The sequence below is a fragment of the Crotalus tigris genome, unplaced genomic scaffold (assembly GCF_016545835.1).
Source record: "Crotalus tigris isolate CLP2741 ecotype Arizona unplaced genomic scaffold, ASM1654583v1 scf7180000024396.1518868, whole genome shotgun sequence".
In the NCBI taxonomy this organism is placed as follows: Eukaryota; Metazoa; Chordata; class Lepidosauria; order Squamata; family Viperidae; genus Crotalus; species Crotalus tigris.
In genome coordinates this window covers 527,507-545,172 of record NW_024100564.1, presented here as the reverse complement: position 1 = coordinate 545,172, position 17,666 = coordinate 527,507, and the positions used below count along the sequence as shown (strand labels likewise).

At 34.1% G+C, this 17,666-nt stretch overlaps 1 protein-coding gene across 11 annotated transcripts in view; it reads right to left on the bottom strand.

Annotated features, from left to right (window-relative positions):
- Positions 1-17,666, bottom strand: part of PPP1R12B (protein phosphatase 1 regulatory subunit 12B) — a 123,487-nt gene that overhangs the window by 71,230 nt on the left and 34,591 nt on the right. For 6 of the 11 annotated variants that reach the window (XR_005555029.1, XM_039329395.1, XM_039329398.1 and 3 more), the window contains exons 9-13: positions 14,242-14,354; positions 9,366-9,566; positions 8,334-8,419; positions 6,517-6,642; positions 2,125-2,310 (exon numbers count right to left, since the gene is read on the bottom strand). Coding sequence is in view for 10 of the 11 variants with exons in the window: in XM_039329395.1 (XP_039185329.1) it covers positions 2,125-2,310; positions 6,517-6,642; positions 8,334-8,419; positions 9,366-9,566; positions 14,242-14,354 (712 nt within the window). In the remaining variant the exon portion in view is untranslated. Of the gene's footprint in view, positions 1-2,124; positions 2,311-2,846; positions 3,018-6,516; positions 6,643-8,333; positions 8,420-9,365; positions 9,567-14,241; positions 14,355-17,666 lie in introns of all 11 variants that reach the window. The other 5 variants (XM_039329396.1, XM_039329399.1, XM_039329406.1 and 2 more) reach the window with 4 other exon arrangements.

The window sequence follows — 17,666 nt, the reverse complement described above, 5'->3', positions numbered from 1 at the left end:
AAAAGTAAATTGGATTCTAAAAAGAAAGTAATCCAGTTACTGATATATGTGGCAATCTTATCTTACCAAAGATAAAGTTACCTCTTCAACTGATTTTGTTAAAGAAGAACAAGAACAGTATTAAAGAGGATTCTTTTCCTTTATGTCACCTATCAAAAGTCTGGCAAGTATTATAATAGGAACAATCAAGATTTATTTGCTATTAATATATTAATCTGGAATGAAATGCTTAGGAACAACACAGTGGAGCTCAAGCTCTGTTTCCATCAGGCATTTCTGATCTATTAATAGAGTTATATAGCAGCCACTTCAAATTGATACTGTCCAATATTGTTTAGCTACTAAAATCTATGCAGTGCAATCTATTTTTGCTGATATTTATGCACAAAGGACTGTCCCTATGGTTCTGCTTTCTATATATTACTGGAACAGTTTAAGATTGGATTACATCAAACGTGTTATCAGCAAAGTATGAATCAGAACTGTAGAGGAGCTTGTACATAAAACCTGCAGATAGGGAACTGAACAAAGAATTGCACTTTCCAGATATCTTTCAGCACCATAAAGATATGAGAGTGAATCAAGAAATTAGAGCATTTAAATCAGTGGAACAGCATACTTTTGAAAGGAAAGATGTTTCAGAGTGCTTACTTGTTCCTCCATAAAGTTAGCAATGCATTTAAATTTTAATCCAGTGACTTCAAATAGACAAGCAGCCTGTTGTGGAGGCATCTTAATGATCTAATATTAGTCTGGGAGTTTATGTTGTTGTTGCTAAGAGTAAGCTGTAGCTTTGGGAACATTGAGTTAGATAAATGTACTATTGTGACAGCTGCCACTAAATGCTGACATCCCAAACTATAATACCTGGAAATATATATCATTTTTCATGTTAAGTTTCTATTAAAAACTTCTTAAAAAATCTAGTGATCTATCTTTCTCAGCACCTATTTTCAATCTGCAAATTGCTCCTTGTTTAAGTTTCATATACTTTTAACTAATTTGAATATTCAACAAAGCCTAATCAACAAGATCCTAAAGGAAATCAACTGACGCCTTTGGAAGGACAGATACTGAAAGTCAAATACTCTGGCTACCAAATGAAAAGAGAGGACTCCTTGGAAAAGACCCTGATGTTGGGAAAGATTGAAGGCAAAAGGAGAAGGAGACAGCAGAAAATAAAATGGTTGGATAGTGTAATCAACACAGTGGCATGAGTTTGGGTAGATTCAGGGAGACAGTGAAGGACAAAGGGGAGCTGGCGGGCTATGGTTCATGGGGTTATGAAGAGTCAGATATGACTTAGCGACAGAACAACAACAAAATCAACAAGAAAATGAAACAATTGGCAATTCCAAATTCAAAAGTAACTCTCATTTTCTACCATGATCCACAAAATAATATCCAAGGGTCATTAAGTTAGTTAACAAAAAAAATATATTTTGAAGCATTCCCTTTTAAAGAAATGGTAATTACAAAATGTGTGAGAAGAACTAATTTATATTCCAGAAATCTTAGATCAGATAGCACTGCAATTTATTTGCTTGAATTTACAATCAAAGACCAGATCAAGAATAAATCTGTAAAATTATGAGCAGATACTTGAAGTAAAATACAAGCGGAATTAAAAAATGTATTGAGAGAAGTTCTAAGATTCAGTTATGCAAATAAAAATTCTTTAACAAGAATTAATAGATAAAATGTAACAGCTTTTTACATTGTTTCAACTTTTTAAACAGAATATTCATAACTCATACATCCACGGAAAAATTACCAGGCCAAAATTGAAGCAAGGATCCATTTACTTCACATTTCCTGAATGACAACACTAATACTAGGAAATATTTTATATAATAGTGAAGAATTAAACTCTCTCAAATATGTTACTATATAACATGAATTTTAGTGAAAGTAATTTTTATATTCAAAACTATATAACATGGCTGAGAGCACAACTTGAACTGTGCTAAATTATATGACCATGTTCTAACAAAAAGCAAAGCAAATTGACATGATTGTTAAAATAAGACAAAAAAAATTGGAAAACTTAATATGGTTTTACCTACCAGTGAATCTGTGCCACGCAATAAATGCAAATCATAACCCCATAATAGGCTCACTAACCTTCTTCGATCCCTGGCATCACCAGTAGATGACTCTGTTTCAGTCAGTGAGTTAGAATTAGTAGTTGTAACACCATTGGAACTTCCAGGTACAGTGAGATTTGTTATGACACTTAATGGAATGCTAGAGGAGACAGCCTCTGTGCTCTTCTCTGCAGTAGAGTCAGTTTGTTGTCGATAAGGGGCTCTGAAACATACAAAATGAGCTCGTAAATAATTGTAAAATACCTCAGAAGGAAGAAAAACAAAGTGAATTTCATTGTTAATAGAAGAATTATCTGGGACATTTTTTACAGTAATAGTGCTTTCTTCTTAGTGTATTATGACAATTAATATAATTAAAAGTGTTGCACACCATCAGGTTCAGCTAGCAAAGCAATGAGCACAAACAACAGAAGAAAAAGTTAACTAGAGAATTGTAATTAAAGAATCCAAGAAGAAATATCTTAATACAAATCAGTCAGAATGATAAAGTTGAGTAGCTTTGAGGTGTGTTGGGATACAAATGTCTATATCTCTTTACAGCAGGTGCTTCTTTCCCAGGATTGTACAGCTGCTCGCCTTCTTATTGCCTAAATAACATATTAGATGCAGAAAAACCATTGGGAAGAACGTTCAGAATGAAATATTATGCCACAGGAAAACCAGTGTCTTGACAGCAATAATACTGGGTTCCTTTATAAGCCCTCTTCATTATGATCTTGGCATATTATGCTCCCTTACCTGGTAGACTGGTAAACTGATGTTGTAGTGTTAGACCTGGTAGATGTTGGACAAGGGGCAATTTGCCACTCTGTGCCCAATGAGGTAGATGAATCAAGAATAGTAGATGAGGTAGTAGAAGATGCATTGCGATTAGCTGAAATGTAGGGACTACTTCTACCAAATGAAGCACTATAAGACAGCAGAAAAATCAATTTCTTCATAAATTCTTTAGATATAATACTAAGACCAGCACATGACCTATTCAGTGCTTAAGAAATATTCTGCAAAATGAAAAGAGAAATTAGAAATCAAGAATTGCTCTTTTGGTTGCAATCAAGTGTGGTCAGGTGTGCTTATCATAATTCCCTAAGTAAAGAAGCAAGATATTGGATCAAGATTGAAGAGAAAAAGCAATAAGAAAAGAAAAAGCAAAAGAAAATATGTGTTCATTGGCAAATGATGTACCTAAATAAAATTATTCTGTTTGATAAAAGAATGGAATGAAAGAGTCTAGACTAAAAAGAAAAGGTCAGAAATATCAAAGTTTTTTTTAAAAAAAAGTTTGCTAAAGTAGAATTTAAGGATGAATGATAAAGTGTATATGAAAATGCAAAGATAAAGGAAACAAAATTATTCCTAACTTCAAGTTAGCCTACATAAAAATATGGATATCAATACAAATTCCACAAAACCTCACAATCCTGCATTAAGTTTTATAATACAGGTTACTGAACCTATCAAAGATAATTGATAAAAATCTCCACTTTACTACATTCAGGGAGGCACAACTCAAAAATAAAAATAATAATGTTGTATTGATGATATATACCGTAAATGCCGGCGTATAAGACGACTTCTGTGAGCGCTGAAATCGGCGCCAAAGACGGGGGTCGTCTTGTACGCCGAGTCGTCTTATACGCCGGAAATACTGGTAGTTTCCGGCGTATAAGACGACGTTCTAGGAATGCGGCCTGGCTATAAAGACGGGGGTCGTCTTATACGCCGGGTCGCCTTGTACGCCGGCATTTACGGTACTAACAGTTAAAATGATTTAATATTGTATTTGACTAATAGTATAATTATGTTTAAAATGTTTAAAATACTACATACAATAAGAGCCGAGGTGGCGCAGCAGTTAGAGTGCAGTACTGCAGGCCACTTTAGCTGACTGTGTTCAGCAGGTCAGCGGTTCAAATCTCACCGGCTCAAGGTTGACTCAGCCTTCCATCCTTCCGAGGTAGGTAAAATGAGGACCCAGATTGTTGGGGGCAATGTAAATATATATATACATTGCTTACTGGTGTACACCGCTTAGAGAGTGCTTGCACTTAAAGCGGTATATAAGTCTCATAAATAAATAAATAAATAAATATTTAATAAACTTGGTATAACATTCATATCTTGATGCTACCATGATTCTGCTTGAAAGAATGTCTACATTTCCATAATAGGAATGGATCCTCATAGAGGATATATTAGTAATGATTAATAATGATCAAAGAAATCATAATTTGGGTTGCTGCCAATGCAAGAATTTTTTAGAAGGCATAAAAATATTTCATAAAGATCACTAAGATGCAGCAAGTTCATTTAGCACTTGAAAATTGCTTTCTAGAAATGCATCTGAAAAAAAGATATGCAAAAAAAATAAGTGACTAAATGAACCAATTCTCAAATTTATTATTGAGTGTTTTTGTGGATTTATTTCTATCGAAAGATATGGGTGAATTGTTTTGTTAAGTACTAAACACTTATAGGATGTACAAGAATAGAAATAGAAAATACCTAATGATCAACAGATTCCATTAAATTGGGACATGAATCACAGCAATAAAAAATTCCTTACAGATTACTCATAGGATCAAGATGGAAGAAAAAAAAAGAAATAAGGTTGAAAGATACATGCCAATGTGAGCAACAGATCTGACATTATGTATGCACACTGAAACATACAGTAGAATAAATCAAATTTAGTCCTTTCCTAAATAAACAGACTATTTGTACCGGAGACAATATGAAGCAGACAGTCAATAATGCAAGAGTTTAGATTATAGCTTGCAAGCTATCTGTGATCAGATAAATTTTGTATTATCAAAAATACTGTGATTGTATCAGGCTAATTAAAATTAAAATTTCTACTTTTTGTTGACCTAATAGGCAACAATGCATAAATAAATATCAAATACTTTAAACTCAACATTCTACTTAAACTAGCGAGTTGGTTTAGTAAAATAAAATGCCATTATGAAAAAAATCCTAAAGCCTACAGCTCTACATTTCTTTGGATTCCTACTATGTTGTTTCCTTAGGATATTCAAGAATAAACAACATGATTTATCCTATACCTGATAATTTGAGCAAACTAAGGATTCTATGGATTGTAAAATCCAAGGACACAAAAGCTGCAACAAATCCTGGAATCAGATTAAAAGAAATGCAGAATCATATAAATTTAATAAATAAATAAATATTTATTTTCACAAGAGTATTTGTAATAGGCCTAACTAATAACAGCATAAACAAAGAGATCATTAAAATATTTAAAGCTATGTTTATAATACTGAATTTTTTTTTAAATGAAAACAAATTGCATTGCAGGTAACAGACTATACCTATTATCATGGGAATTTATTTCTAATTGAGCAACAGGTCTATCTTCTATGTTCTTCTCAAGCATTTGCCAATTGTACTATCCCAAAGCTTACCTAAGCACTCTCAATCTCTTTAAAGACAGTTTATGAGGAGGAGGAATAATCTGTTGTGCCATTAAACTGTTGGGCTGACATTACTGAGTACAATTCATTGTAAGAATAATTTACATGGAGAGCATTCAAAAAATAATATAGTTTCCTTATCGGAACATAACTTTGAGATTAATATAAATTTTAGTTACATTATCTAATGTGCCATTCCTGATATCTATGCCATGTTGTCAGCATGTAAGCTACTGCTGCCGAAATGTTTTCAAGTCCACTTCTAAATTCATCTAAGCTAAAAAACTGGCCATGTCTTATTCAGATTTATCCAAAAAATCCTGGATAACTCCTACAAATCTCCAAATGTTTGAATTGCACATCCTGTCCTCTCAAATATGGCTTGTCCCCAGACTATAATAAGGCTGAAATAGACTTTTTTTTAAAAAAGAACTATATTTATTATTTCTATTAATGATTTGAATTGTTATTCTTTATAGCTACACTAGTATATATTTATGTCAGACTGTTTTAAAATTAATATGATCTCACTGCTTTTATTGATCTGCATAATCTTTTTTCAAATAACCCTTTCTCTGTAAATAATAATGTCTGCATATTTATTTTCCAGGTTTTTTAATTACTTCAAAGCAAATGACAAAAGTGTATCATATTAATTTGCATATCACACAAGAAACAAAATTTTCCACAATGATACCTACAACCTCCACTACAGTTTTAGATTAAAATAATACTTTCTTATATTTCACAAGATATATTTTTATATGGATAAAGTTTTTCATGTAGAAAAAAATAAAATGTTGATAAATCATTGGTCTAATTATGCAATCAAAAGAGGCAAGTAGACTTGCTATATCATTTATCTTTTGGTTTTCCTTTTTTCTGGTTTTATGGCAGTCAAATTTTTTCCTAAACTATTTAAAAATAATAAAACCTTATACGCTTTTCCACCAAAAGTTTTAAATACACCTTACCTTTTCATATAGGTAGATACATAGGTGGAAGGTGCACCAGTTGTAGCGGCTTCATTCCCCTTTGGATCCTCTTTCCATTGTTGACGAGAGTAAGGACCACTCCGCACCAAGTTAACAGCAGATTCTCTAAAATGGCAAATTGGGAAAGTGAGGCGGTAGTTACAATTTTGTGTTTTATATTCTTCAATTCTGACAATCTATGATAAGACACAAAGACTATGTTAGGATAACATTATGTTATGTGTGTTTTAGCCCAAACATAATCAAAGTCCTCCTCCCTTAACCTATACAAGCTAAAAATCACCATCCTGTGGTTCACTTTTAAATTGCTAAATCAACTGAATGTGCTTTGATGAATTGTTCTGTTTAGCAGTGCTACTAAGCTGCATTCAGTTGTCACACTAAATTAAAAATAAATAAGGGATAACAGCAACCTGTTAAGATCAAAACAAGTAGAATTTGCTGGGACTGAGTATGTCAGCAAAATGCACCAACAGCATTGAGAAATACGCAGGTAGTCTTTAACAGCAGTATTTGAATTGTGATCACATTCTGATCTATTTACACAAATCCAAGCAAAATGCATGCTTGCCAAGATCAAGCTAGTACTGGAGAAAAAAAGTACTGGAAAATAAAAACCAGCTGTTTAGGACGAAACATTTTATATAAATATCTTCTATGTTCCTGAATTGTCACTAAATGCTTCAAATATAGATAATATACCCTGAAAAGATTAAGGATTAAAGTATGAATAAGAATCAATTTTGAAGGACAGTTCTAATAGATATTTTTTTTAAATATTATATAGTTTGAGGAAAGTGAAAAATACGTATGAACATGTCTTGTTCTCTGTGATTATTTTTCTATTTTATACTAACTGAAATATGCCATTCTAAAATGGATATGCCATGTGAACATACTGTACATGAAATAAAAAGCAGATATATTCAATTCTCTCATCATTTTTTAAGGTGGTGATATAAAAGAACTACAGCCTTGGTGCAGGTCTTGAAGAGATGCCAGGGGCACAGTCTTTCTCTGTTATCGGTGAATGGTTTGAACCTGTTGGGTCTGAGGAAATGGACAGGATTCTTATGTCTGTGAGCTTGGCCATTTGTTAATTCATTCCATGCCCCCCTGCTACCTAAGTCCATCTAGGACAGGAGTCTGCAACCTTGACAACTTTAAGACTTGTGGACTTCAGCTCCCAGAATTCCTGCTGGCTGAGGAATTCTGGGAACTGAAGTCCACAAGTCTTAAAGTTGTCAAGGTTACAGATGCCTGATCCAGGAGGTGACCCGTGGTTGGGTTCTAGCGTTCATGAATTCTTCTTTGAGGGAAAAGGCTGTTCCTGCATCTCATAAGGAAATGTCATATTTGTCAAATGGACAGTTACATTAATTTGATCAATAAATAAACAAAATAAATAAACAAGGAATAACTAATATATAATGGGAACATATGTTACTGTATCAGAACAGTATTTTAGTTCTATAACTTATATAACTTTAGTTATAGTGTAATGATAAAATGAAACGGCTGATCTCCAAATGCTAAGCAGTGTTGGATCTGGTTGGTATTTGGATGGAAAAATTCTATGAAATAACAGGCCTACTGGATAGACTAGGAAACTGGAAAAAAAAAACACTGCCAAGAAATTATATGAACTTGTTCATGGATTTGTTTTTTATTGCAAAATGTAACCAATGTGTAGGAGAAATAAGGAAAGAGAGGGGGAAGGGAGAAAAATTGTCCCAAGACTCAATTCATAAATATTTACTTCTATAAATCAGAGGCCATTATTGAAAGGCTCTTACCGGTTTTCCTTTTCTTCAATGTCACCTGTATTATTTAATCTTCGAGGGGATATTGAAGCAAAATAGATTCTATTATCCTTGTTCTGCTGAAATAAGAACAAATTCTTAAATTACAGCAATTTTTGGACAAAAAATAATTATCTCAAATAGTGGCTGAAAAATTATACAATTTTGAAATAAACTGTTTGAAATTAATTGCTTACGAAACTTTTAACTAATAATTGTGTATAAATCCATTACAGTGTTGTCTCAATTCTTACTTTAGAAAAATGTTTTACTTTTTTACAGTTGTACAAAAATTTAGTACAATTTTTCTGTCTCATACATTTCAGGACATAAAGCTAGTTTAAAACCCATAATTTGCTTATTTATTATATATTGATGAAACCGGCAGCTTCAGGAAGACATTAAATCAGATAGGGAGAGACCAGGACCTGGGCCCACCCAGCACAGGAATGTCTAAGGGCTCAATCTCTTATTCCCCAATAATATTCGGAAGGATACAGAGAGGTCCTTTATCTCCCTCCAAGTGACCAATAGCCAGATCTTAATAGATGGCATAACTTATCCAGAATCCATTTACTTGGAGACCAAGTATCAACTACAAGAATTATCTTGGGCATTTGGATCCAGGAATGCTTTTTTCAAACAGAGCACATTATTGCCTTTTCCAAGACCAATAGCATTAGAGCTGAATCAATCCACAGAGAAAATACAATTAGAAGTAAACTCTGGATAGCATTGACCATGGTCAAGATCAGCATCAATATAATCTGTGTTCATAATTTAAAGTGAAGAAAAAGTGTTAAGTTTTTGAAAAATAGAAGATAGATAACAATCAACCATAAGGTCCATTCCTCAAATGGAGTTAAGTCAATTTCTGTATAACAGGAAAAGCAAATCCTAATTCAAGTTAACAAGTATAACACTACACAAAAAAAAAACAAAACAAAACAGCAATTAGATTATTTAGCATTATTTTAGTTTTCAAAACATGGATTTCAAAGTCAGGGAAGCCAAATTATTCTGTACCTTCTCTTGATTATCTAATAGTGCAGATATCCGAGGGGTTGAAGAAGAGTAATAGATGGAGCTGCCTTTCTCTTTGAGAGTGTCACAGGGCATGCTGCCCTCACTAAGTGCATTTTGGCTGCTAGTTTTCCGCAAGCTTAGCCTCCATGATGATGGTGATTCATCTTTTTGTTCTTCAGTCTTGTTGAGCAATGGATTACACTGTAAAATGTGGTAGAGAGAGTGGCTTGACATAACTGGAACACTCTCAATTACCTAATTCCAACACTATGACAGTGTCAACAAGGAACAATGACTTAGAGAGGTTGCAATTCCTTTCACTGTATGTCTTTAAGCAGACTTTAGCCAGCCATCTTTCACTTGAATTCCTGCACTAAACAGCAGCTTAGATTCAATAGCTTAAATGGCCCCTTTCAGCTCTAAGAGTTTGTCCCCTTTTGAGCAACTAAAATGATCCCTTTCTACCTCACGGATACTTTAAATTTTACTCAGAGTGGATCTCCGGGGTACATGTTAGCTTGAGAAGGACATATACAGTGGTGGGATTCAGCCGGTTTGCACCGGTTCAGCAGAACCGATAACTAAATTTTGCTGAGTTTGGAGAACAGGCTGAATGAACACTGCTTCCAGAAGTCCATTTTAGGCCTCGGAGGCCTGGAGGAGGCTTTCCAGGCCTAGAATGGCCCGCCGGAAGTGCATGAATGCCACTTTCGGAAGTTTGTTCTAGGCCTCGGGCGCCCAGGCCTGCTCCAATAAGATAACCGGTTGTTCAGGTATTTGAATCCCACCACTGGACATATATGTTCTCTAGGATAGCACATTCTACTGAATGATAAAACAATTGCATATTAAATGCCAAGACAATTGTATCAAAATATCATTTTTTTCTAATTAAATTTATAGAAAATGTCATACCTACATTTATAAATATGTGTATTTCTCCCCTACACGTATACCCACACCCTCTCTAAAATGTCAATTTGCCTATGTTAGTCCTTTTTAAAATCATGCATTAACTGATCTTGTTTAAACATATTAATTACTATGATTTTTTTTTGTTTTAGAAGTGAGAGTCTGACTCATTCAAAACAAGTTATACTATCTATAGCAGAGGTATTATTAAAATAGTTAGGTTCCAATAAACAATTTAATTTAAGCTAAAAGTTCAACCCCTACTAAGCATTTCAACATCACCTAAATAAATCAGAGGTATTAAATTAATTTGTACTGTAATCCAATTAGTATCTAAATAGCCACATACCAATTGGAGTGCTTAAATTAATTTGTCTAATAGGTTTTAGATGTCACATGGTAAGCCATATTTTAAATCTGAGCTGTTCCTAAATCAGGCATGTCAAACTCGCAACATCACGTGACGTCGCGCAACGTATCAGGCCGGTTTTGCCATTGCCAGCAATGAGGTGGGCACGGTTTCCACGTGATGCATCTGGCCCACGGGCTGGCAGTTTGACACCCCTGTCCTAAATCCTATGTGGTATGTTATTATTATTAGTAGTTGTGTTGTGATTATTTTAAATGTATTGACTGTCCAACTCCAATCAATACTATGGTAGCAGATTGCTAAATTTCCATGCCTGTCAATCTCTTAATAGAAGTCTGCATGTGAAACAGAAATAAGAGTATTTCTGGTTTCTCCAAGACTAGAATCTAGAGTACAAATCATGAGAAGATGTATACTCTAATCATAATCAGTAAGAAAGTTAATTAAAATATTTGGAAAGAAATATCATCATTCAAACTTACAATAAAAACAATTAGTGCATAGTAGATACTGGAGACAGATGATGGGGACATAAAGAAATATCCTAATTCTGACATACTAAAGTCAGCAGACTGGTATAATGCTTTTGAAGGATTCAACTTTCATTTTGCTCTTCTGTTTCTATGAGCCACTCCACATTCAGCATTTAAACCCTCCCATAGTATGTTTGCAAGGCTACATGCTGTTATTAATATTGGCCAGCAGAAATGATTAACTGCAGCTCTGTTCCAGATCATAGGAAACTACTGCAAAAAAGATGCACTCTTATCAGCATTGTGGCTTTGCAGTAGGCCATTTCCATTAGCATGTATTCCCACTTCAGTCAGCCTATTAGTCCTTGACTCTTCCCTCTTATTGTAATTGTTAACTCAAGGCTATGCTTGAAATTATAAGCCACTGGTTAAACCACTGTAGCATCTTGAGAGTGTCTAAAATTGTTTTGTTAGAATGTGAGTAAATAGTTAATTGGCCAGTTCCTTAAACAGAAGGCAAGAACTAAGAGAACTTTGAAAGAAAAAAGAAAAGAAAAATATATAGTTGACAATTGGACAGAGAAAAAAAGAGTAAGAAAACAACTAATGTATCTTAAACAAAAGGGGAGGAAAAATCTGCTAAGATTTTGAGACAAGCTGCACATGCTTTCTGTAATAATGTAATAATGGAACATTTATCCTTAAAAATAATTTTGTATGATATGCTCATGGAATGTTATTTGTTCATGACCAGTATTCGTTCGTGATCAATGGGTAAATACAAAGTTGAAAGTAATACTTGCTGCCAAATGTCTAACACACTTTGCTACCACATAAAGAATAAGAGATGGCAATATCAATATAAAATCAAACTTCAATCTCTGAATGTTTTTCTTTTGATTTTCAATGATATTTTAAGGAATACTTATCTAACTTACAATATATTTGGAACAAATCATGTGACTTCTGTATAAATAAATCCTGATTTTGTTCCATTCAGCAATGTTGCAAAACATGTTCTCATCCCAAATTCACAGAGCAGCAGCTCTGCAGCTTCCACCACTGTGAGCAGCTTTTTAAAAAAGAAAGGAACCCCTCCCCCCTGATCCCTGTTACACAAATGAAGCATACGGTAATGGCAAAACCTGAGGGCAGGGGACTGATAGGCTGTTGATTTTTCCATTCTCCTATTGATCAGAGAGCATTGGCCAGCAGATGCAAAATTCTCAGCAACTGCAGAAAATACAGTCATAGGATGTTTTGAAAATGATCCCTGTAGCCTTTTCATTTTGCACTCTAACCAAAATTATCTCGTTTAGTTACAATTGGCTATTTATTAATTACTAATTAATATAGAAAAATGAGATGTTTTAATTACTTGGTTTTTCATAGCACTCAACCTTTTCATTTTTTAGATGGATTCCTATTTGACTCTGTGAGTCAAACATACAGCCCTCTTCTGTATGTTTGACTCACAGAGGTGTCATCTCCTGTTTATAGCATATTTTGGAAATATCTAAAGAGCAAATGATAGTTGCTCCTACAGGTTGCTCCTACTGCAAAGTTATGCATTTTTTTCACTGTATTCCAGGTATTATCACTGTATAGATTCTAAAGAGCAATAACATTAAACACTGCCCCTCTTTCTTCACCCTAATAGTTAATAATTTCCCAAGGAGGAACATTTTTAACTAAACCTTACATTCAAACAAATAGTTCAATACCTTACATTCAAACTAATTTAACCTATTTAATGAAATGTACTTATATAGCACTACACAGCTCACTTTTATCATCAGGAAATTGACACTAATTTCTTCCAATCTATGCTTTCTGTTTTACTGAAAAAGAAAATGCTTAAATATTAACATGTTCAATTCCACAATTGAGCTGTTCTAACATAGCTCCCTCAGAATGTTCTTTGCAGTGCATAATCAGTGCCAACTTTAAAATAGTTACAATTCAAAGGAATATCAACATTCTCCTATATGAACACTTGCAGAAACTCTTGATTATAGTGCTTTCAGTTGTACATGATACAAAAACAACTGCAAACAACCTAACAGCTGTCCAATAATCTCTCTTGGAATTTCAGCATGCAGAACAGACAGTAAAATTTTCATGCATACTGGTACACATTACAGTTACAATCTTACTTTTTATAACACTGACCATCTAAGCTCCTGATAGTTTATAACAAAAACAACATCATAATGAAAAGGTAAATATTAAAAACATTTCACAAATTGTTTAAATAATTGCAGAGAAGGTCAATTCTCCCAATCTGGCTGGGCATCTGTTACAGTCAATAGAAACTCAACAATGATGAAAATAACTTAGATATCAAGTACATTTATTACTGACTAGAAACTCTTTATGGACTTTTTGCTGAAAATGGAAAAAATGAATTGGAGAGTTATGGATCTCATGATTAGAAAGACTAAAATGTGATGTAATTTTAAAGAGGGAGGATAGATGATAAATGTATTTATAATTGTTGTAAAACAAGATTGGGAGCTGCTTCTTTAAATTTTTTCTTTTTCATTTCTTTTTTTCCTTTTCATTATTTATCTTTGTTTACCCTTTTCTCTTTTTCTTAAATTTGTATTTGTTTTTAATATTGCATAAAATTTTTCAATAGGAATGATGAAGATACCTACATTTATACTGAGAAAAAAACATGATTTTTTTTCAGAGTCAACAGATTAACAAATACTGAATTTAACACCATTGAGGACATGAACCCATTTAAGACCAGGGTTTTTGCAAAAAACTGCAGTCTGGTATTTCCGTATAAAATTAAGTGTATACAAAATAAGCATAATATTTACTACACTTTTTCTGGCATTGTGTTGCTGATTAAACTGTAGAAAGATGGGAAACAACGGTTTCGGTTCCAAACCAAACAAATACCAACAAATATGTCAATCAACTCAAAGTCAGTTCTTGAAGCTTATTTACCATAGTACTATGCTTTTTCAAAATAGACCATAATTTCATTCTTTGAATGATTACACAAAGTAAGTTCCATTTAATAACAGAATTTAAGAAGTCATTCTTTACAGGATTGAAACTTTAAATTTAATCTCTAACCCCTTACCTTAATTCACTGTCTACTTACTTTTCTAGCAGGAGCCATAGTAACAGTGTTGTGTTCTGGGGGTGGTATTTGTTCTGTGATGAGAATTCTGGATTCATGATTGGAATGGTTTGCAATAGACTCTTCTTTGTTCTCTAAGATGGGTGACAGAGGATGAAAGATTTGCAGACATTCTACAATAATTCTAGATTTAACTGAGTGATGTGTTCTGGACATTCTAGTCCCATTCTTTTGAAATGTTGCAGTTAAACATATATGCCCATTTGAGTTATTGTAAGTTAATCAGTATATATTTAAAAAGCCATTGCTCTACTGTATGGTCTGAATAAAATGTTGCCACTGTGGAACAGTAATTTTCTACAATACCTACTAATTTTCCACACATTATTTTAGAAAGGGCTAGAAAAGTCAAGAAATTAATAAGTTCATTCAATCTAAAGATTTTGATCCCAAATTTAAATAAATGCGAAGCTACTTTAATCTAGGTCATAATTGATTCATCAATAATTGCTGTGCCTGAATTTATAATAAAAATATCATTTGAAACTGGTTCTGAAACTTGTAAACGAATGAAATGGCATTTTTTATGTGCTCTATACTTTGTCCCAGTCTGTTTTAGATTGAACTCTATCTTCATCAGGCCTTCAGAAAGAACTAAACATCAAGTACTAAGGAAGTATTAAGTTCAAATTTTTGTACATTTTATAAGATGGCAATAAATGGTACGAACATTGTCAGGCACAAATTTCTGGGAATGCAGAAGGCTTCAGATCATCCTGTGATAAGAGGTGAAGATAAAAATGCCTAAATCTGAATACCAGAGTCCTACCCCCAAAAAACCCTACAAAGTATAAAGTCGTGTCTTTATACTAAAAGTACTATTTCAGAAGATGCACATGAAATGTAATGGCCAATATGAAATTGCAAGAAGTTCTTGCATGCATTCATTTATAATGCTCTATATCTAAAAGTTGGTGTCAACAATAAACATTGGCCAGCCAGATATTACTTGCTGCAAAGTTGAAAAGGGACTTCAAGAATTAAATGAAACTTACATTTCTTTTATTAAAATAATAACTCCTTGGCCACTTTATCTACTAGATAAAGGTGACAAAGAGCACCAACATTTCCTAAGCTTAGGCATGTTCAAATCAGGAGTTCAGAGATGGAACTGATAAATTATGTATATCCATACCACAGGTTTCTGCAATTTGTATTTGCTTTGATGAGTAATTATTTGTTTTGATACAACTGTACAAAATCCTAATATAATGCTGTACCGAAGCAATATATCTTGTGCAGTCTTCCAATTTTTAATCTAGAAAAATATGTACCGTATATTCCGGCGTATAAGACGACTGGGCGTATAAGACGACCCCCAACTTTTCCAGTTAAAATATAAAGTTTGGGCTATACTCGCCGTATAAGACTACCCCTCTTTCAACGCACACCAAATAAAAATTAAAAAACATCAGATTTGATTTCAATATGGTAATTTTAATTCAAATGCTTATGACATAAAGGTACTTAGCAGGAAAACTGTCACTTATAAACATAAGGCTGTTTGTCATCAAACATGTAAACATAAAACAGTGCAAGTGATTAAACTTTTCCTAATTCACTCTAAAGCTGAAAGGAAGGATAAGACAATAAACCCATGGGAGCTGCCATGCTATTTGTTTTCTAAGCTGTCAACCAAACTGGAACTGATGATGATAGGAGGAAGATAACAAACAATAGAGAGAGCAAGTGCCAGGCAAGTCCCTGGCGAGTCAGCAACGCCCATCATAACTGCAAGCTATTTTTATAGGTTTTGTTGGCATGATACTTTCCCTTTAAAAGCCTTTAAAATCATCCTGTTCATCATCTGATATCATAAAAATATCAATGACATCTTGTGATACATTTGCAAGGCAGTCATCGTATGGATCGAATTCCGTATCAGATGGTGTGGTCTCAGCTTCGGCTTCCTCTTCATCTTGCCACAAGTAGTCGTCCTCCATACCATCTAATGAATTTGATATGCCACACTTCTTGAAAGACTTGATTATTGTTTCTGCATCAATATCATTCCAGGCTTTTATGACAAACTTGCACAAAACATCCAATTGTGGAGCACGCATGTTTCCTCCTTTTGTGAATGACTTTTCGCCACTAACCATCCATTCATTCCACTGTTCTCGAATGCGATCTTTAAATGGCTTGTTTAGGCATACATCCAGTGGCTGTACTAACGATGTTAATCCTGCAGGAATAACTGCCGCATCTGTGTTTAGTCTTGCAAGCTTTTGCTTGGTGCTGGGAGTTAAATGAGCCCTGAACATATCCCACACCAGTAGACTACGTTTTTGAATAAGTCCACCTGGTCGCCTGCTCCATACATTATCAAGCCATAGCTTTACCCCTTCTTCATCCATCCAGCCTTTTTCATTCACATGTACAAAACAACCAACAGGGAACTTGAGTTTTGGCATTGTTTTTCTTTTAAAAATAATCATTGGTCTCAGTTTGGCACCATCAGCTGTGCATGCTAGTACCACTGTAAAACTGGACTTCTCATGTCCTGTTGTTTTAATTAAAATTGTTTTTTCACCTTTTTGATGGACAGTTTTATTTCCAACCATATCAAAATTCATTGGAGTTTCATCCATATTTCCAATACTACTTAATGCATAGCCATGTTTAATGCGCTGTTGTATTATGTATTGATGGAAACTAATTACTTTGCTATCAAGATCTGCAGGTAATTTTTGTGCAATTTTCGTCTTTTGCCTCAGTACCATATTATGCCTTTCCAAGAATCTAGTACACCAGGATGCAGTGGCCTTAAATCTGTTGCTGTGATCTGGGTTAGATTTGGCCCACTGAAGTGCAAACAAACGTATTTTATTTCGTGTCACTACATAACCGTTTTGGCGATGCTCATTCACCATGTCTGCTACATGTTTTTCAAGTTCTGGCCAATGTGGGGTGCCTCTTCTTAATGCACACTTACCCCTTGGCATACTCTTTAATGCTTTTTCATTTGCTTTCCAGTCCCGAACCATCTTTTCTGTTACTCCATATTGTCTTGCAGCAGCGCAGTTATTATGTTCCATGGCAAAGTTTACAACTTTAAGTTTGAAACTGGCTTCATATTTCTTTCTTCTTGCTGGTGGAGCCATGATGGGGTCTTGACTATTGGACATTTGTATACTGTACTGTACGTATTGGTGCTGTACTGTATGAACTGGTACAGATACTGGTGCTGTACTGTATGTACCCAGTATACAACAACCAGCCAATCACAGCAAGTGATGAACCTTGGCTGGTTGTTGTATACAAAGCCTGCTTGGATTGGGTGGGTCAGCTCTCCCTGCCTGCCCAACCCTTCCTGTCATCTTATAGGCCAGGGGTAGGCAACCTTGGCTCTTTTATGACTCATGGACTTCAACTTCCAGAATTCC